The sequence below is a fragment of the Pleurodeles waltl genome, chromosome 2_1 (genome assembly GCF_031143425.1).
Source record: "Pleurodeles waltl isolate 20211129_DDA chromosome 2_1, aPleWal1.hap1.20221129, whole genome shotgun sequence".
In the NCBI taxonomy this organism is placed as follows: domain Eukaryota; kingdom Metazoa; phylum Chordata; class Amphibia; order Caudata; family Salamandridae; genus Pleurodeles; species Pleurodeles waltl.
The window spans coordinates 37,179,075-37,199,657 of NC_090438.1; the positions used below are offsets into that span (position 1 = coordinate 37,179,075).

Here is a 20,583-nt window from a genome sequence, read left to right on the forward strand (position 1 = left end):
TTCCTCTCCTGACTTCTTCCTCCATCATTTCCTCTCCACACTCCGTCCTCCAACCTTTCCCTTCCAAACTTCTTCCTTCATCGTTTCCTCTCCAGCCTTCTTCCTCCATCCTTTCATCTCCACACTTCCTCTCTGGACTTCTTCCTCCATCCTTTCCTCTCCACACCTCCTCTCCAAACTTCTTTCTTCATCCTTTCCTCTCCAGACTTCTTCATCCACCCCTTCCTCTCCACACACTGTCCTCCAACCTTTCCCCTCCACACTTCTTCCTTCATCCTTTCCTCTCCACACTTCTTCCTCCATCCTTTCCTCTCCACACATCTTCCTTCATCCTTTCTCTCCACACTTCTTCCTCCATCTTTTCCTCTCCACACTTATGCCTCCATCCTTTCCTCTCCACACTTCTTCCTTCATCCTTTCCTCTCCAGACTTCTTCCTCCATCCTTTCCTATCCACACTTCTTCCTTCATCCTTTCTCTCCGCACTTCTTCCTTCATTCTTTCTCTTCACACTTCTTCCTCTGCCCTTTCCTCTCCCTACTTCTTCCTCCACCCTTTCCTCTTCACACTTCTTCCTTCATCCTTTCCTCTCTGCACTTCTTCCTCCACCCTTTCCTCTCCACAATCCGTCCTCCAACCCTTCCTCTCCACACTTCTCCCTCCATCCTTCCCCCTTCATACTCCCTCCTTCATTCTTCCCTCTCCACACTTCTTTCTCTATCCTTTCCTCTCCACATTTCTTCCTCCATCTTTTCCACTCCAGACTTCTTTCTCCATCTTTCCTCTCCAGAATTCTTCATCCTTCCTTTCCCTTCCACACTTCTTCCTTCATCCTTTTCCCTCCACAGTCCCCATTCCACCCTTTCCTCTCCAGACTTCTTTCTCCATCCTTTCCTCTCCACACTCCGTCCTCCAACCCCTCCTCTCCACACTTCTTCTCTGCATTTCTTCCTTCATCCTTTCCTCTCCACACTTCTTCCTTCATCCTTTCTCTCCACACCTCTTTCTCCACCCTTTCCTCTCCGCACTTCTTCCTCCATCCTTTCCTCTCCTGACTTCTTCAGTGACTTCTTTGCTGTCTACACTCCGTCCTCCAATCTTTCCCTTCCAAACTTCTTCCTCCACCCTTTCCTCTCCACACTTCTTCCTTCATCCTTTCCTCTCTGCACTTCTTCCTCCACTCTTTCCTCTCCACACTCTGTCCTCCAACCCTTCCTCTCCACACTTCTCCCTCCATTTTTCCCCCTTCACACTCCCTCCTTCATTCTTTCCTCTCCACATGTCTTTCTCCATCCTTTCCTCTCCACACTTCTTCCTTCATCCTTTCCTCTCCACACTTCTTCCTCCATCTTTTCCACTCCAGACTTCTTTCTCCATCCTTCCTCTCCAGACTTCTTCATCCTTGCTTTCCCTTCCACACTTCTTCCTTCATCCTTTTCCCTCCACATTCCCTATTCCACCCTTTCCTCTCCAGACTTTTTTCTCCATCCTTTCCTCTCCACACTCAGTCCTCCAAACCCTCCTCTCCACACTTCTTCTCTGCATTTCTTCCTTCATCCTTTCCTCTTCTGACTTCTTCCTCCATCCTTTCCTGTCTACACTCCGTCCTCCAATCTTTCCCTTCCAAACTTCTTCCTCCACCCTTTCCTCTCCACACTTCTTCCTTCATCCTTTCCTCTCCACACTTCTTCCTTCATCCTTTCTCTCCACACCTCTTTCTCCATCCTTTCTCTCCACACTTCTTCCTCCACCCTTTCCTCTTCACACTCCGTCCTCCAACCTCTCCCTTCCACACTTCTTCTTCCACCCTTTCCTGTCCAGACTTCTTCTTCTACCCTTTCCTCTCCAGACTTCTTTCTCCATCCTTTCCTCTCCACACTCCGTCCTCCAACCTTTTCCTTCCACACTTTTTCCTGCATCCTTTCCCTTCCACACTCCGTCCTCCAACCCTTCCTCTTCACACTTCTTCTCTGCACTTCTTCCTCCATCCTTTCCTCTCCACACTTCATCCTTTCCTCTCCACACTTCTTCCTCCATCCTTCCTCTCCACACTTCTTCCTTCATCCTTTCCTGTCCACACTCCATCCTCCACCCTTTCCTCTCTGCACTTCTTCCTCCATCCTTTCCTCTCGACACTTCTTCCTCCATCCTTTCCTCTCCACACTTCTCCCTCCATCCTTTCCTCTCCTCATCAATCTGCCACTTCATCTCCCTTGTCCTTACCTCACCTCCCCTTGTCACTTGTCACCCTCCATTCCCCGCCCTTCTCTCTTCCCTGCCTTCATTCCGACTGGTTTTAGCGCCCTCTCTCCTCAGCCGCCCCTTTCCTCTCCTCCCCACTTCTCTCCTCGCCCCCACCACCCCCGCTCTCTCTTTATTTCCTCTCTCCAGTTTCACCTACTTCCTTTTGCCCTCCTTTCATGTCTACCCTTGTCCCCCACCCCTCCTCTGATTCGGTCCCCATGTTGTCTTCCTCAGCTCCTAGCCCCTGTCTCGCTCTTCTCTGCTCCTGGTCCCCTCCTTTGCTCACTCCCTCCGCCTCCCCTTTCCTCCATCTCTCCGCTGTGTCTTCCTCGCTCCATCTTCGCGTCTCATGTTTCCCTCCAATTTCTCTTCCCTTGTTGTTGGAAGACATTTCTTCCGTCCTTTTCTACTCTTCGCTCCCTCCTCGCTGCCTCTTCTCTCTCTCCTCTTTTCTCTCCCTCCCGTTCCTACTTCTCTTCCCCCCTTCCTCTCTTCCCTCCTTCCTCGACATCCCTCCTGTCCCCCGTTTTTCTCCCCCGGCCCCCATGCTCCTCGGTCGCCCTCCCACCTCTCCCGGCTGTGTCTCCTCCGCAGCGCTCTCTCCTCCGTCCCTCCCGTCTCTCCTGCTCTCTGATCCCCCGCGCCGCCCTCCCTCCCTCCCTCCCTCACATTTACATTCCCCTCTCATCCTCTCTTCCCTGCAGCCCTCAGACGGCTCTGAAGGAGCCTCTCTTGTGCGCGCCCTCCGAGCCCATGAAGGGAGCGCCGGGCTGGCTTGCAGCGGGAGGGGTGCTGCCGGTACCGGACCATGGTTCCGCGGCCCTGGGGGCGGCGCGGGGGGCGCCCCATGCCGTGGCGCTGCTCCTAGACACCTGTCTCGCCGAGGAGATGGCGGCCCAGCAGGTCAGTGATGGAAACGTGCGCCTCTCATGGCGGCTGCAGCTGCGCTTCTCGCATCCTCCGCCGTGGGGTGGGCAGGATATCTGCCCGCTCCCCGCCGTGGGGGCGAGCGGGGTATAGGGGGGCGTGGGGGCGAGGTCAGGAGGACATACTGGAGGGCGCCCTGGAGCTGTGCGGGTGAGTGGCTGTCCGTGGAGTGGGCAGAACACATGGTTCTGCCCTCTTGCCCGCCGTGGGGTTCAGTGGGCAGCGCGCCTGGTGCTGCCCCCCGTCTGCTGGTTCTGTGGGGGTGAGTGGGTGTCCACGGAGTGGGCAGACCTGGTTCTGCCCTCTTGTCCGCCGTGGGATTCAGTGGGCAGCGCACCTGGTGCTGTCCCATGTCTGCTGGTTCTGTGGGGGTGAGTGGGGGTCCCTGGGGGGGGCGGGGGGTCAGAGAACACCTGGTTCTGCCCTCTTCTCCGCCGTGGGTATCTGTGCGCACCTGGGGCTGTTCCCGTCCCCACCGAGGGGGTGAGTTGTTGTCCGTGGGGGCAACATACCGGGTTCTGCCTTCTTCTTCACCTTGGGGGGAGGAGGGGGTGTCCGTGGGGGCGGGCAGCGTGCCTGCTGCTGCCTCTGCTCCTGCACGGGGGGAGGGGAGGGCCTGGACCCTGTGGTCCCAGATTCCGTCCGCCGAGGGTCGGTACCAGCGGAAGGACATCACCCGCCGTGCATCCGCGAGACCTGCAGCACGCACACAGCTCCTCCGCTCGCACGGCTGCCACAGCTCGGTCTTATCTGGGGTACACCCCCCCCCCCCAACCAGGCAACCAGAGTCCGCCTGCCTCTGTTGCTCCCCAATAAACGTTTTCGATCTCCAGCTTCGATCAGGCGGTTTTCGAACACAAAGATGTCTGACACAATGTCCTCAAGGACCAGGCACCCATCTTTTTTTCACCCACGGTCAATGACCCATTGCCAACAGACCCGGTGTCCATGGAATGACCATCCATCAGCCACAGTCCATCATCCGTTAACCCAATGTCCTTCAGTCCATGAACTCAACGTCCATCAGCCCAGCATCCTTTAACCCACTGACTATCAGTCCATCAACTCAATATCCATCAACCAAATGTCCATCAACCCAAGGTCCATCTTCTGTTAACACACTGACCATGAGTCCATCAACCCACCGTCCATCAGCCACAGTCCATCATCTGTTAACCCGTTGTCCTTCAGTCCATGAACTCAACGTCCATCAGCTCAGCATCCGTTAACCCACTGACCATCAGTCCACCAACTCAACAACCATCAACCCAATGTCCATCAACCCATCGTCCATCAGCCATCAACCCACTGACCATCAGTCCATCAACCCAATGTCCATCAACCCAATGTCCATCAGCCATAGTCCAGACCATTCATCAAGGCATCATCCATTAACCCAATGTCCACCAGTCCATCAACTCATCGTCAATTGCCTGTTAACCCACTGTCCTTCCATCCACGAAGTCTTCATCTATCATCTGATAGATCTCTGTCCATCAGCCCATCAACCCATCGTCCATCATCCAATAACTCGCTGGTCTTCAGTCCGTCAACCCATTGTCCATCATCTGTTATCCCTCTGTCCTTCAGCCTATCTATCGTCTGTTGGCCCAGAACCCATGGGCTGACCATTCATCAACCCATTGTCCTTCATTGTTAGTCCACTGACCATAACTCTGACAGTCCATCAATCTGTCAACCATCACCTGTTAGCCCACTGTCCATCAGTACATCAACCTGTTGTCCTTCCTCTATTAACCCTCTGTCCTTCAGTACATCAACTTTTCATCCATCATTTGTTAGCCCATCCTCATTCAACCCATCAGCCGAGTGCCCTTTGACTTAACATCCACCACCCAGCACCCATGAGTCCATGATCGACTACAATCTATTTTTTACTAGCAGGGTGTCAATCACTCATCAGCTATTGGACTAGTGTTCATTGACCCCTAACGTCCATCACCATTATATACAAGTGCATCATCCAACAGCCCATTGTCTATTGTCCAGCTACTCATCAACCAGCCTATTGTCAGCCCACTCCTCACTGGCTGACCATCCATCAAATTATCATCAACCAGCCTATAGTCAGCCCACTGTTCATTGGTTGTCCATCCATCAACCCATTCTCTATCACGTTAGTCCACTGTCCACCACGGTATCGTCTGTCAACCCAGAATCTATTGGTTGACCATCCATCAACTTACCCTCCATCATTTGCTCATCTGTAATCCCACTGATCATCAGGTCGTCCATCTGCCCAGTGTTTATTGTACATGGCCTCTACACGGTCAAAGACAAGCTTAACATCAACAGAGAAGCTGAGCTGTGGAAGGTTAACGCATTGTGATGTAGTGTTCTTTAAAGAGGTGCGTCTTCAAGTCTCTCCTAGATTGGAGCAGTCTTGGGTCGGTCCTGTTAGATATAGGTATGTTGCTCCAGATCCTGAATACATAGATGGAAAAGACCTGTTGTCTTGTATTTTCTTTTTTACACTTCTTAGTTTGCAGTGTGATGGTGTCCTGGTTGTGAATGTGCCACCAAAGATGGTGGGCATTAGCCAGATAGGGGTTGATGGTCGTGATGGCTTTGTAAATGATGATGCTGGTTTTGAAGATGGCTTGGGCCATCCAGTGGAGCCAATAGAGTTCCATCAGGATGGGGTGATGAGGTCATATTTCTTCTGGCTGTGAACGAGATGTACTACGGCATGTAGGATGCCCCTAAGTGGTGCCAGTGTGGAGTCTGCGAGACCATGAAGTAGGGCATTACCACCATCCAGATGCTAGAGTGTGAGGGCTTGAACATCAGTTCCGAAGTCACTTTGTAGAAGAATCGGTTTCACTTTCTTTTTATAAGAGCCATCTTTGTTCTTCTGGCAGTGTGTTCATTGAGGGTGAGGTTGGTGTGCAGTGTGAATCCAAGTGATTTGGGATTCGGTGAGGATTGGGGTTTGAAGCCATCAAAGTTTGTGCCATTGGGCCATGTTTGTACTGTATCTTGTTGCTTGTTTTGGGTAAATAACAATAATTCTGTCTGGTTTGTGTTGAGTCTCAGGTAGGTGCTGGACATCCATGGTTGGATGATGTGCAGGCAGTGTTTGAGGCATAAGATCTCTGAAGCAGAGGAGACTTTCAAGGAGAGTTGTGCATCATCTGCTGCTCAAGGTGAACCTTGATGCTGTTATTTGTCAATAGAGCACTGAGTGGCTTCATGTAAATGTTGAAGATGGCAGGACACAGTGTGGAACTCAGAGGGACTCCGCAGGTGATGAGGATCTTTTGTGAGCCTGAGGTGCCCAGGCCTAAATCCATCATCCATGACTGCATTATCCAGCATCGTCCATTGTTTATCAGCCCATCAGCAGTCACCCATCATCTATTGGCCCAGTGCCCACTGGTATAACATTAATTCCCCAACATCTACAAGTGCACCATCTAACTTGCCATTGTCTATCATCCATCAGCTCATTGTCCATCATCTCTTCATCTGCCAGCCCATTGTTGATCAGCCCATCGCACATCGGCCCAGCATTTATTGGCCTAACATCCATCAATCCAACATCTGTTTAGCTGTTAACCCACTGTCCATCAATCCATTATCCATCAGCACAACGTCCATTGGCCTAACTTCCATAACCCAGCAGCCATGAGTGCATTTTCCATCATTGTTTATTATTTATAAGCACATAGTCAACCACGCTGTGTATTGACTCAGCCTCCGTAGGTGTAACATCCGCCCCCTATTATCTACCAGTGCTGCACCCAACAGCTCATCCTCTATCGATGAGCCATTCATCATCCACCTTGTGTGGCCCATACTCCATCAACCTACTGTCCATTATTTAATATCAGACTCTCCTTAAGTTTGTTGCCTATTGACTAAGCATCCTTTGGCTCAAAACCTATCATCCGTAACCTTGAATGCATTGTATCACAACACAACATCTACTCCTAATCTATCAGCCAATGATTCTTTCGGCTATTTTCCCTCAACACATCATTCATCATCTGACTATCTACCTTTTGTTAACCCACTGTGCATCAACCCATTGTCCACCAGCCCCGTGTCTATATGTCCAGTATCAAGCATGGCCATCACCTTTCATCCATCACTGGCCCATCTTTAAGCCAGGTGTCTGTCGGACCAACTTCTACCAACATCAGCCAACAACTCTTTGTTTTACAGCTGCTGGTCCATCGTCCAGTTGTCTATGAGACTATATTCAACAGCTTATCATCCGTCAAGGCATTACCTTCGAGTACATTGTCTGCCCTCTTTTAATGTATGACCCCATTGCCCACCCTCCATCAGTTCGTCACCCACTAGCCCACTGCCCATCTTCTATCAATCAATGAAACAACACCCTGTCCAACCGACCATCATCCATAGATCAGCACAGACCCCACTACCTATTGTTTATTGACCCATAGGCCATTAGCCCATCATTCATCTACACAATGTTAATCAGGTCGAAATCCATCACCATAATCTATTACTCCAAAGTCTGTCATACATTATTTGATTATATATCAGCCCTCTCATCATCTCTCGACCATCATTCAACAATCCAACATCTAGCAGTTTATCAGCAAATTGTCTGACAGCCAATTAGTCATCAGTTCGTCATTTGACAGCACGACATGGACCAGTCCATTAGTCAATCGAGTATTGAATGTCGGTCTTTCATCTATTGCCCCATTATCCACCAACCCATCATCCTTCAGTCCATCATCTGGTAGCCATCATTCACTAACCCGTTGTCAATCAGCACACCACCTACCAGATCATTATAGACCCATCTGTCAGCCCATCTCTGATTTTCCTAAAGTTTATTATTCACCAGTCCATTGGCCCGGGCTCTATGAGCCCACCTTCCTGTGGCATAGCTCATCGATCACCGTCCCTCAGCCCATAAATCCACTTCCATTGTGTACAGGCCCTCTTCCATCAGCCGATTATTGATTAGACAATTTTTTTTATATCCAGAACCCTTCAATCAGCATCCAACACTCCATTATCTATTGGATGACTGTTCATCAACCTGTTGCTCATCGGGCCACCATATATTAGTCTATTTTCTGTCATTCATCATTGAACAGCCACCAGCATGTCATCAAAAATCCATAAGTGTATTAGCTAATCATGCCATTGTCCAGTAACCCAAAATGAGTACATAACTTAGAACTAATCAGCCTGGCATCCATCACTGCAGTGCCAATTGGTTCATCAGCCATCACTTGACCGCTCTTCGTACTCTAGGCTTAGGCTTGGGCACCAGAATATTGAGTAATAAATATTGTCCTACACAGATGTCATAACTCAAATATTGATAACCAAAGCATCAGCATCTTAAGTATAGGTGTACTATGCATAACTTTGTTGATATGTACCTTGACGATATAGCTTCAAGGTATGTAGACGTGGAGTTGAGAATAATACATCTGTGCTTACTGGTATATACTTACCTCCTCAATATTTTTGATGTTGATATGTTTGCTGCAATTTATGTGTAGCAGGATATTTCTGTAGTTGATATTGTGACATAAAACTGTGGTCCATTGTCTCTAAGACAAGATACGAGTCCATCAAACCACCATGAGACCATTCGCCATCATCCGTCCTCCATCATGGATCAGTCCATCCATCCATCACCCACACTCCGTCAGTCCTTCATCAATTAGTTGTTTATCCATCAGTTTATTATAGTCCATTAACTCATCCAACGTCGGTTGGCCCAACTTCTTTCTGTGTACTGTTCATCAGTGTTCCACTTAACGGCCCAACAGTCAATATCCATCATCCGAAAAGGCAATTGTCTATAATGCCAACGTCGATCAACCACCAATCCATCGTCATTGTTCACAAGCCAACTCCTCATCACCTGTCTTTCAGCATCCGTCAGTCAAAATCCATCCTCCTCAAACCTTCTACAAGTGAGTAGCCACTGGTACCACGCGTAGGCCATCCATGACCCACCATCTCTCTGTCTATCATCTAGTAAGGCTGGGTACAACTGTTTTCCTCTGCAGAGGGTGGCGCAAGCTCTTCAAAGTACCTCTGAGTCAGTCAGTGAGGCAGCTGGTCTGTGGGTGATACCCAGTGCTGTTAGAAAGCTGCACCTACAGGCGCACATTACCTGAGGGATAAGAGCCTGTTTCTGGCACCTCTCAGGCAGGGAAGAGATGGTTACTAAACACAGCAAGTATCACAGCCCCCAACAGAGCACAGGTTTACTGCCTGTGGGTACATGGGTGTACTATGCTGATTGGTTGTGTGGGGCTGTGAGCCACCCTGAAGGCGCGTCAGAGAGCTGAGGGGGCAGGAAAGATGGAGAGAGTGGGAAGAAAAACCAATATAGAAGGAATGAGTATTAATAATGTCATTAGTTTTCTGCAGCATGTACAGTTGTTCCATATTGTAGCATTACAACAATGTGCTACTATGATCCACCATAGTGGCACTCTATTTATTGACCTCAGAAAGATGAAAGGCTGTGTTTGCTCTGCCAGGATTGAGGTTTGTGACATGCAGGCCTGAAATACACCTCAGCAGTGAGCATTAAACTCACCGAGCTGGATCACTAGCTACTTAACCAGCAGAGTTTGATGCACTAGTGGAGTTGGGGAAGGACCTGCCCTCCTCTTTTCTTCAGCCACCACCAGCTCTGTTCTCTCCGGGGTTGACTGGCAGCCGGGGTGAGCAGCATGGCTGGCACTGGCTTCTCACGTGTCCTGCAGTCCCTGCTGGGCCAGTAACATAGTGCAAGGGCCACTGATTCTAAGTTGGAAGATTATGGGCACCTGCTGGGCCTCTGGCAGCAGCCCAGCTCTGCGCATGCACGAGGATGATACGCATGTGACACGCGCCTGTACAGCACACAAGGTGTGTGGTCTCTGCTCCACCATGGGGGAGGAGGAGCCACATTTAATTGATATTTATTTTTTCTTTGTAAGGCTCTAGGTGTAAAATGAGCCAGACCTTGTTGCTAAAGAGGACGAAATGGGTGTTGGTGTGAGGGTTCGGTTCTGGTTATGAGGTCAGGTTCAGGATGTTTTAACAGGATGGGGAGACTACGAAGGTGGGCAGGGGGCGTAGCTTCATGAGGTGTGCCACTCCCCAAATAAATGCATTCTTGGTTTGGCAGTTGGGTCTGGGTTCCTTGAGCTGCGTCTGCTATATCTGTGTTGGCTTTTCTTGTCTTCCTGATCTCACTAAAAGGTTTATCTTGTTCATGTATTTGGACCAGGAACCTAAATCTATATGTTATGACCGGTTTACCAAAAACGTAGTAAATCTGTACCCATATAAGTATTTCTTGAATGGATGCTACCTTTGGAATTATCAGACACTGGTGGTAGTCAGCTCGGAAAGCTGCCCCAGTCTCTGGTTTCCAGTCATACTAGTGGCAACACCACACTCAAGAGGTGATGAAACAAACGTGAATAGTCTAACCGCTGGCAATCACTCGGGTATCATTTGATTTTTGCCAAGTCTGCCAATCTAGGCAAAGGGACTGATTTAGGTTTTGGTGGGCGGAATAAAGGTAGACAGGGTGGTGGAGTATTTACATCAGCCATCCTAGCTTGACTCCACCCACAAACTTTAGAGATGTCCGCCAGCCCTGTGGACATCTCCAAACATTGGCAGGTGCTGCCATTATGGTGGTTTCTGTCATGGACATCTCCGTCAAGCATTACGGCCAGCTACCAAACCTTCCTAAAGTTTTTTATTTTTCAAAAACAAACTCCTAGAGTGGGAGTTTCTAGTTGAAAAATGAAAAACGAATTATTTAAAACTTTTTTTTTAACTCTCTGTTACTGTCCTGATATGCCTGGTGGTAAAGGACAGTTTAAAAAAAGCCATTCCGCTGCCCGCTCTATATAGGGAGGGCAGTCGAATGGCTTACCTCCAATGTCCCATACTCCATTGGACACATTTTTACACCTGTGCAATAAATTTTACTCCATCTGCATAAATCTTGTGGTCCGCCTGGCTCAAACTTTGGCGGGTGCACCTTGAGGTTGGCAGAGTCCTCTGTCGACATTGCGATGCAGTACCCTCTCAGCCAAACTCAAAATCAGCCCCGGGAGCCCACCTAATGCAGATTGGGGAACAGTCCATGCTGGACCTTGGTCACCTCGCCCATCACCCTGTGGCCCCCCCTGAATCTCACTGACTAAGCTAATCCTAAGGTTGGAAGGGCGTGGGGTGAGGTCCAGTTGCTGCTATTTATCTGGAGCATCCGCTCTTGTACTCATTCAGTCACTAAATGTGTCGCCGATGAGGATATTGAGGCGCTGGAATGGAATGTAACGAGAGCAGTCAGTATTTATTGGGGTGAGAAGAAGGAATAGGGGTTTGAGGAGCAGATTATGAGAATTCTTTAGATGGGCTCTGGGGGTGTGATTAGCCTAGGGGGAAGGTGAGGCGGGGGGTTGGTACCGGGCAGATCTTTCCAGGGAACAGTGAAACACGCCCAACTGAGGGCAAACAGGTGCCCCGTGGCCATCGATGGTGCAGCATGTGCAGTTGCACCGAGGCCTACCCAAGTTTCACAGTACAATAACAGGAAGTGAAGAGCCTATGGCCCCGGTAGGGTCAGTACAACGTGGCACGTATGCCTGCCACCTGCAGCTAATCAAAATAACAAAGTGCCACCAAGTGACAGTAAACTGGCCGGGACGACACATGTAGAGTTTTATCAGAAAGGAGGGGTGAATAGAATATCATCCTTTCTCACCTCTTCCCTTGTGGGGGCAACCAGAACCTCTTTTCTTCCCACCTCGAGTGCGTGTATCTGTTTCCCTCTCCTTTTCTTCCTTGTTGGCTGTGGAGTCCTTTGTTTGTCATTTCATTTGATTTCAGTTGTCAGTTGATAGTTGCTTCAGGGAAGATCTGGTCTGATTGGATTTTGGATTAGCATTTTACTCCGTTGATTTTCTCGTCCTGCATGGCGACTGGTTGGTGAATTTTTTGTTGTACAATTCTTGTTGCAGTAACGAGAAAAACTCGATCAAGGATTGAAATATCAATATACATGTGACTATGAGCACGTGTTATGTTCTGTAATGTGTCCCATGAGTACATACAAGTCGGTCTGCTGTTTTTAACTCAGACTCCTATGGCTCTAGACATTTCCCAGACGCTGTACCAGATCCCCAGCTGTCAGGCATTTCACCCTCACACACCTCAGGCTCCAAGGCCTTTCCATTTGGGGACGATTGACAGTAAATTGGCCATTCTCGAGCCAGATGACAATTTGCCCCCTTTCTTCAAAGAAGTTTTGATTTTGCTTAAGGATATTAGTATTGTTTTTAGATGTCACGAGGTCTTAGGTTCTTCGATTTTAGATATTTAGCATCTGAACCTGGTGCAGTCTTCCTGGAATATATTCATGTTCAGTGCATGGGGCGTTCCCCACACACTTTGCATAAGTTTGTGACATTGTACAAAGTAGGATTTTAGGGACTTCATTAGGTCATCAATGCCCCAGGTGTACTTCTGCAGGGACAGGTGTTCTGTTTTGTCACCTACTGCACTGACCACTTCACACCCTCTTGCTACCTCGGAAACTGGCAGATTTCACCCAGTTTATTGTAAACTCGGTGAATCATTCAGACCGATTCTCTTGTTTGAGTAAAACTTGTGATTCCTTTGGGAGGAGACTGTGACACATTATCTGCAAGTATTGTGAATGTTTGTTCCTGGGTTGGTTCGGTTGGAGATGATGTCAGACTGAAATGCCTAGGTTAAGTAGAAGGACTGACCGTGCACAGCCCTGTCCCCCCCCCCCCCCCCCCCTCTGTGCAGTTCACACTGCACGAGTCAACTGCTGGGCCCAGAGGAAGGCGAATTCACACTCTTAAAAAAGACCTGCACAAAGTTCATTCTGTTATAAGGCGCAAACAAGTGCGGCCAGACAACATTGTTAAATGCCTTTTAAGCCTCTGAAGCCGTTGGAATGTCGGATGAAACCTTAAATGTGGTGACGTTTTTCACATCACTTCCTTGTGTAGTGCTGGAGGCGTTTGGCTGTGGCCCCGCCCCTCCCATCCTTAGAAAGGGCTGTGTGTGGAACATCAGCATAAAACTATTCTGCATCAGGAATCTCATGTTCCAAATGTCGTTTCTAAAAAACATTGCTTGTCATTTTTTTAAGACCTCCGGTGGGCCGATGTGCTGATAGACGCTGGTATTTACCACACAGTATTTGGGCCGGTGACATTTTGGATATTCTGGTGCCATGAAACCCCCGGAGAAGAGCGGACTCAGCCCAGAAGGCCACGGTCCTTTCCAGCTTTGCACAGATGTGCTGCGGAGCTCCCGGAAGCGGAAACTCAAGAGTCCCCCAAAAGACGGCGGAGCTTTGAGTAGCTTGAAGGGAACTAATCCCCTTTGCAGAGGTCCATGCAGTGGCGACGGCTTCTTGTGGCCTTGGTTACCTTAAATCCTTTATATTATACGGTGAATAAGGTGATCCGCGTGCGGTGCAATTGGTCCTTGGTGCGCGTTGTCGTACTGAGTGTAAACCACCACGAAAAGGGGCAAACAGCCGCATTGTCACCCAAGACAGACCACGTTGTGCTGCCCCCCGGGGCTCGTAAATGGTGGCATTCAAGCAGAGACATTTTACGGATTTGAGGGGTCCTGGGTCTAGAATATTTCGGAACAGCTTTGAATTTATGATCCAGTTTCATCTCTTTGATGCCCTCCTTGTCCAGGTCACTGACAGGGCACAGGCCGCTGGCCCTAATTCTAAATGTGTTTACACCTAATACTCTGGAAAGTGACGTGTTTTCAATATTGTTTCACAGCAGCAGCTCACTAATATTACTGCAAACATTCCCTGTGACCCTGCACATTTCTTTTATCTGAGGGCTGTTTTTATCTGAAGGGGCCTTTTTTTTTGGGTGGTGCATGTTACATAAAAACAACATTTCTCTGCAAAATGTCTGTAATAGACTCTCACACAAAACCCTAATTGAAAATACATCAAAGGGAAATATTATTTAAAACACTCATTCAAGGTCATCAGGGCGAGACTGTGCAGAACAGAGTTAGCTCCACCAGGGGCCCCTGGAAGGCCGGGGCCGGGGCCAGAGCCACTCTGCCCGGGCCTTACACCCTCTCTGCCTTCAAGAGCGCCGAGGTCAAGGGTGTGATGGTTCAAAGCCCCGACCTCAGTGCCCAGGTGTGCGCCGTCCTGAGGAAGCTCTGTACCCCCCGCACCCCCGGAGCCCCCTCCCCCGTGGGAAGCAGCTGTGGTGTTGGTTCCCCAAGGGTTGGCCGCCCCACCGCCCTCTGTGGGATGTGGGGTTCAGCAAGAGGCGCTTCTGCAGATGCCATTTCAGGGGTAGTAAGCGCTTTATGTGGACCCCAAGAGTCCGACACTTACAGGATTCCGTCGGCTGTAAACAATTTCTCATTCGCAGCCAAAAGCTGGCATGTGCACATTAAAAACAAGCATTTGCAATGCAACGGGTCTCGCGTTTGCTCATGTTAGAGCTGATCGCGTTGTAAACTCCTACCCCGACTTTTCAGCTATCGGCAAAAGTACATTTATGTACGTTACCCGAAAAAGTGCAATTAACTGTGTAAAGCGCTTGACTTCTGCCAAGCGAAATTGCGCTAGGAAAATAGAAAAAAAAAGTAGTCCACGAGCCGGACAGAAAACCGCGAGCCTCGCATGTTTTCAGTACTTGGTCGATGCGCTCGAGGAGGGCTAGCCACCGGAAAAGGCATGACGTATGCATGCCTTCGACTAATGAAAGACAGCAGATTTTAATAGGCAAGCCCACGAACCAATGAAAAACACTGACGTGATGTCGACAGGGCTCCGAGCCCTTTTCTAATACCTAAAGCGTCTCGCTGCGATACGCATGCGCAAGCGCATGCAACGCAGGCTCGACCCTAAAAATATATAAAAGGTAGTGGTTCCTCGAACATCTGGACAATCAAGACGTTTCCACTTCCCAGTCAGTGGCCAGGGGGCATCTGTGCCCACATGGAAGAGTTCAGAAACACGTCAGAAATGCCACCCCTGGTGCTGCCCCAAGAGTGTGGGACAGGATCCCCCAGAGTGCAGACACCTCCTTTGTGCACTGCTTCCTAGTGAAAGAATGCACAGGGCCACTGGAATTATGCGGCAGGGGAGGGATAAATTATGTGGCAGGATTGCCAAAATTATGCAGCGAGGAAAGGCGTGCGCAGACTGTGCAGCTTCTCTTCCTGTTAAAAACAGAGCTGTGGCGGAGTGCACTGTAAATGTACAGCACATGTGGCTGTCTAGGAGTTACTTTAGGGTTTAAGACAGGGGACCTTAACAAGTGCTGTAAGGTGACATTCATCTGAAATTTGAAATGACTGCAGCTGGGAGAACAGTTTCTGTGATCTAAACGAGAATCTGTGTTAATAATGAAAACATATCCTAAGAAGAAGGAGCCACCCCATCCTTTGGGTGTCAGTGACCTTAAAGATGTTCAGGTTCTCTGTCCTTCCATTGAATGGGGATGTTTGGAGAGTCTGGGTCACATTTTAATAGTTTTAAATGCCTGAATACAGCAATCAACGCAGAGGGCAGCGGGTAACTTCTCAAGGTGTCAGGCAGCTCAGCACTGCGCCTTGTGTGCAGCAATTGTGCTAACATGGGACCCATTTGAGCCAGAATCTGCACATTCTGCATCAGGTGGTGTCACATTCATGCAGAGGACGTGGAGGCCTGACAAGCACATGCTTACTAAGAATAAGCAATAGGCAGACACTGTTGGCGGTCCCAAACATTGTGAAAGTGTCCAAGCCTCGAGGCCGAGAGTCCGAAACTCAAGTCTGAGTATCCGACGTCAGCGTGTCTGGTTGGTGCTGCTGACCGGCACATGTAAGTCACATGTTTAAAGTGCTGGGGAGTGTCTAGGGAAGCTGCTTGTACATACTGACATGGGTATCCTTGTGCAATTGTGTCAGAAGCTGGGCATCTTTGTCGTACCGCTGTTTTGTATTGGCCCTTACGGTGCGTAAAGCCCTCTGACGACTCGCGCCTTAGACAAGCACAAACATAAACTAAATACACCTTGTTCAGTTCAGGTTGAGGAGTCAGGACTTCAGTTTCTTGTGGAATTCAAGGAGTGAGGAGGAGGCTGTGATGTGCTGGGGCAGATCGCTCCCGGCTTTACGAGCGAGGCAGGAGAACGCACGACTGGCGGATCTGGTTCTCTGTGCGTGGCGAGTGTGCAACTAGGGGTCCGGCCGAGCGGAAGTGTCTAGTTGAAGTGTATGTGTTTGCTTAGGTACATGGGGCGAGGGGCCAGTGTTGTGTAAGGCTTTGTATGTGTGCTCAAGGACTCTGATGTGCTGGGGCAGATCGCTCCCGGCGTTACGAGCGAGGCAGGAGAAGGCACGACTGCCGGATCTGGTTCTCTGTGCGTGGCGAGTGTGCAACTAGGGGTCCGGCCGAGCGGAAGTGTCTGGTAGGTTTATTGAAGTGTATGTGTTTGCTTAGGTACATGGGGTGAGGGGCCGGTGTTGTGTAAGGCTTTGTATGTGTGCTCAAGGACTTTGAAGACTGCACGTTTATTGATTAGGAGCCAGTAGAGGTCTTTAGGCTGTGGTGTGATGTGAGTGTGGCATGAGGAATCGGTGCCTGGCCACTGCGTTTTGTATGGCCTGGTCTCTTTTGGTCATTTGAGCATTGATTGCCGCCTACGGTGTGTTGCCTTCGTCCATCTTGGTGGCGATGAGGCCTTGGGTGACAATGCTGCGAGTTTTGGTGAGGAGCCATTTAAAGATCTTATTGAGAATCTTGAGGGTGTGGAAGTAGGAGACGGAAACAGCGTTCACTTGGCCCTCATAGTGAGTTGATTGTTGACTACTATTCTAAGGTTGTTTGCATGGGTTGCCAGGAAGGGTCCAGTTGGGACTCACAGTTTTGTAGATGCTGGTGATCTTGTTACTGAAGAATAGGGACAGCTGTATACCGAGGTCCTAGGAGGGAGTAATGCTGGTTGATGCTTCTGCCGGAGAGGTGAAGCCTTTCACTATGGCAACAATTTTCTTGGCGATGTTGGCGCTGCTTTAGATGCGGCCTGTGAGCGTGGAGAGTTTGGTGGCTCTGATTTGCAGATGTGTAGGTGCTCCTGTCAGTGTTGTTCTGACTTTGCCTCCATCTGCATTCAAGTTTCTTGCAGTGGCATTAGATGAGCCTGAGCTCTTCAGTGTACCAACTTGCTTGTGGTCTGGTTCTCATTCCTTAGGTATCTTGGAGAGGAGCCAGGGTATCTGCATAGGCAGTGATCCAGGTGTTGATCTTGGAGATGCATTCGAAGAGGTTGTTGTTCTGCCGAGGCCAGTGCTGTAGGAGTTTGGAAGACCAGGATGCTTATGAGAGCCTGTTTCAGACCTGGTGTGCTAGGTGTTGCTGCTAGGGTGTGTGGGTATGCTGAAGTTAATGAGGTTGGATCGCGTAAACGCTGTGGACTTGCCTACTGTTATGTTGCTGAAGTTTCTGAAGATGGGGTCCAGTAGGTGCCCGGCAGCGAGTGCAGAGCCTTCCACTTGCTGTGTGAGTCTGAGGTTGGGCAGGTCCTTGAGGAGGTTGGTTGTGCTGGGATTGGTGAGGTCCTCCAGGTGGTAGTTGAGATTGTTGAGGAGGATGAAGGTGCTGGAGTCGAGCATTAGGGGGAAAATGAAGTCTGCAGTGGTGCTGCCAGAGTTAGCATGTGGTCCGGGATGGTACTAGATGAGGGTGGCACTCAGGATGCAGTTGGCAGTGATGAGGAGTTTGAGGGTGAAGTGTTGCATGTTGCTGGTAGTGCTTTCCAAGGTGGTGGAGCATTGGATGGATTCCTTGATGATGTTAGTGATTCGCTCTCTGGGTCTGTTTGTCCAGTCCTGTCTTGCGTTCTTTCGTCTGAGGGGATTGCTGTAGCAATGGCGGGCCGACAAGGGAGTCAGCCAGGTTTTGGCCAAGAAGAGCTGGTACACTGAGCAATCATGTAGCAGATCCCTAATTTAAGTGGTGTGTTTAGAAAAGATGTGAGTGTTCTGGATTATGCAGGATAGGAAGGGGTGTGGTGTGGTGGCAGTCGGGTGTGTGTGGTCGTGTGTTGAGTATGTTGAGTGGGTTAGATGCATGAGGGGCGTGAGGTGGATGAGGGTGTGTGGTAGGTGCAGGACAATGTTTGACCATTTTCAGGTGACATCAACCAGCTAACTGACTCCCTCCATGCCATCCATGCTTGGGTTCTGCTAACTTTCTTGAACCCAATTTTAGCGCCACAGAGATGATGGTTTGTGGGGGGAACTCCCTCACACTTGTGGGTGAAGTTATGACCTGCCACCCTGGGTGAAATGTCCTCCTCGTTACACAGGCAGAAGATCCAGAGGTCTGGTTTGACCAGGGGCAAGCCTTCAAGTTACAGAAAGTCTGCACGTCCTGTTCTCATCCACTGCACGTGCTAGTGAGGGTGACGCTAGCGTTCCAGTACTAGCTATGGTGGATTATGGAAGTGTGTATACAAAGGTCAACGGATGCTCAGTGGATTCACAACTTGGAACTTCAGCTCATTTTTAGTCAGAGAATGTTCATCCACTTGTCTGATGCCCATCGCTCCTTGCAGTGACCTCTTCAAAGCAGTGCATTGACTACCAGGTGCTACGCCGGTGCGGTGTGGTCCATCGGATGCACGATGTACCCCCTCTGTGTGGTGTGGTCCAGGGGATGCATGGTGTACCCTCTGTGTGGTGTGGTTCATGGGATGCACGATGTACATCCTGTGTGGTGTGGTCCAGGGGATGCACAGTGTTCCCACTGTGTGATGTGGTCCATGGGATGCATGCACAGTGTACCCCCTCTGTGTGGTGTGGTCCAGGGGATGCACGGTGTACCCTCTGTGTGGTGTGGTCAATGGGATGCATGGTGTACCCTCTGTGTGGCGTGATCCACGGGATGCACTGTGTACACCCTGTGTGGTGTGGTCCAGGGGATGCACGGTGTTCCCTCTGTGTGGTGTGGTCCATGGGATGCACAATGTACCCCCTCTGTGTGGTGTGGTCCAGGGGATGCACGGTGTACCCTCTGTGTGGTGTGGTCCAGGGGATGCACAATGTACATCCTGTGTGGTGTGGTCCAGGGGATGCACGGTGTTCCCTCTGTGTCGTGTGGTCCATGGGATGCACGGTGTGCCCCCTCTGTGTGGTGTGCTCCAGGGGATGCACAGTGTACCCTCTGTGTGGTGTGGTCCATGAGATGCATGGTGTACCCTCTGTGTGGTGTGGTCCACGGGATGCACGGTGTACACCCTGTGTGGTGTGGTCCATGGGATGCACAGTGTACTCCCTCTGTGTGGTGTGGTCCACGGGATGCATGCTGTACGCCCTCTGTGCATCGTGGTCCATGCGATGCATGGTGTACTCTTTGTTCAGTGTGGTATGAATGGTATACCCTCTGTGTGGTGTGGTCCATGGGATGCATGGTGTGCACCCTGTGCGGTGTGGTCCACTGAATGCACAGTGTACACCCTGGTGCAGTGTGGGCCATGGGATGCATTGTGTGCACCCTCTGCCCCATAGATGCATGGCACTCCCTCTCTCTGTCCCATAGATGCACGGCACACTCTCTGTGTGGTGGGGTCCATGGGATGCATGGTGTGCACCCTCTGCCCCGTAGATGCACGGTGTACCCTCTCTCTGCCCCATAGATGCATGATGCACCCTTTCTCTGTCCCGCAGATCCTCTCTGCGCATTTTACTGCTACATTGACTTGGAAAGTCAAACTACTTGCCAAGGCTCAAACTCCCTTTTTACTACACCTAAGGTAGTCCCTAGATAGCCCAATGGGTAGGGTGTTGTGCATGTAAAAGGTAGTACATATATTTTTATGTGTTAGATGTCCTAGTAGTGACTAACAGCCTATTTCGTTTTCCATTGCTGTGAGTGCTGCCCCTCTCACAGGTTTGTATTGGGAATTCCCTTGTACATGTCTAAGTGGTAATTTCTGTTTGGAATGGTACTGAGAAATCCTGCTTACTGGTGTGGATGGACTTGTGGCAGGGTGAGATCTGCATTCTTGTACATACTGATGGTCTTCCTGAAATGGGTGGGAAGGTGGGCCGTTCACACATAACACTCAAATAGGCTGGGTCCAGCCCTCACACAAAGAGCTTGTTTACCCCCTACCGATGTTTGGACCAGAATAGGGTTCCATGATTTTTAGAGCACTTTTGGAACTGGGACTGAACCTGTGTCAGAAGGACTTCTGGTGTGCACAAAAACTCATCTGGACTGCTCTTCTTTTTGCCCTGCCACCTGCTGCTGCTGGGTGTCATAAAGGACTCACTGGATGGCTTTTCTGCCTGTTGACCTGCTGACAGCTGCTCCCTGAGTTTGGTTTCGCTGGGCACTACTGGGCTGCCAGGA

The 20,583-nt window shown here is 49.9% G+C and overlaps 2 protein-coding genes across 2 annotated transcripts in view; one reads left to right on the forward strand and one right to left on the reverse strand.

Annotated features, from left to right (window-relative positions):
* Window positions 1-1,760: 1,760 nt before the first annotated feature.
* On the reverse strand, window positions 1,761-2,207 carry LOC138259313 (golgin subfamily A member 6-like protein 25). The gene has a single exon (XM_069206943.1). It carries the CDS (start codon window positions 2,205-2,207, stop codon window positions 1,761-1,763), a length of 447 nt encoding a protein of 148 aa, XP_069063044.1.
* A 198-nt stretch (window positions 2,208-2,405) lies between these two features.
* NLGN3 (neuroligin 3) overlaps window positions 2,406-20,583 on the forward strand; it is a 474,172-nt gene continuing 455,994 nt past the window's right edge. Inside the window, exon 1 of the mRNA XM_069209374.1 lies at window positions 2,406-3,146. The gene's annotated coding sequence lies outside the window, so the exon portion shown is untranslated. The remainder of the gene's footprint in view (window positions 3,147-20,583) is intronic.

What these genes read in the sequence shown, in the direction of transcription:
- LOC138259313 (XM_069206943.1), bottom strand. Translation starts at nt 2,207, where the DNA reads ATGAAGTGGCAGATTGATGAGGAGAGGAAAGGATGGAGGGAGAAGTGT.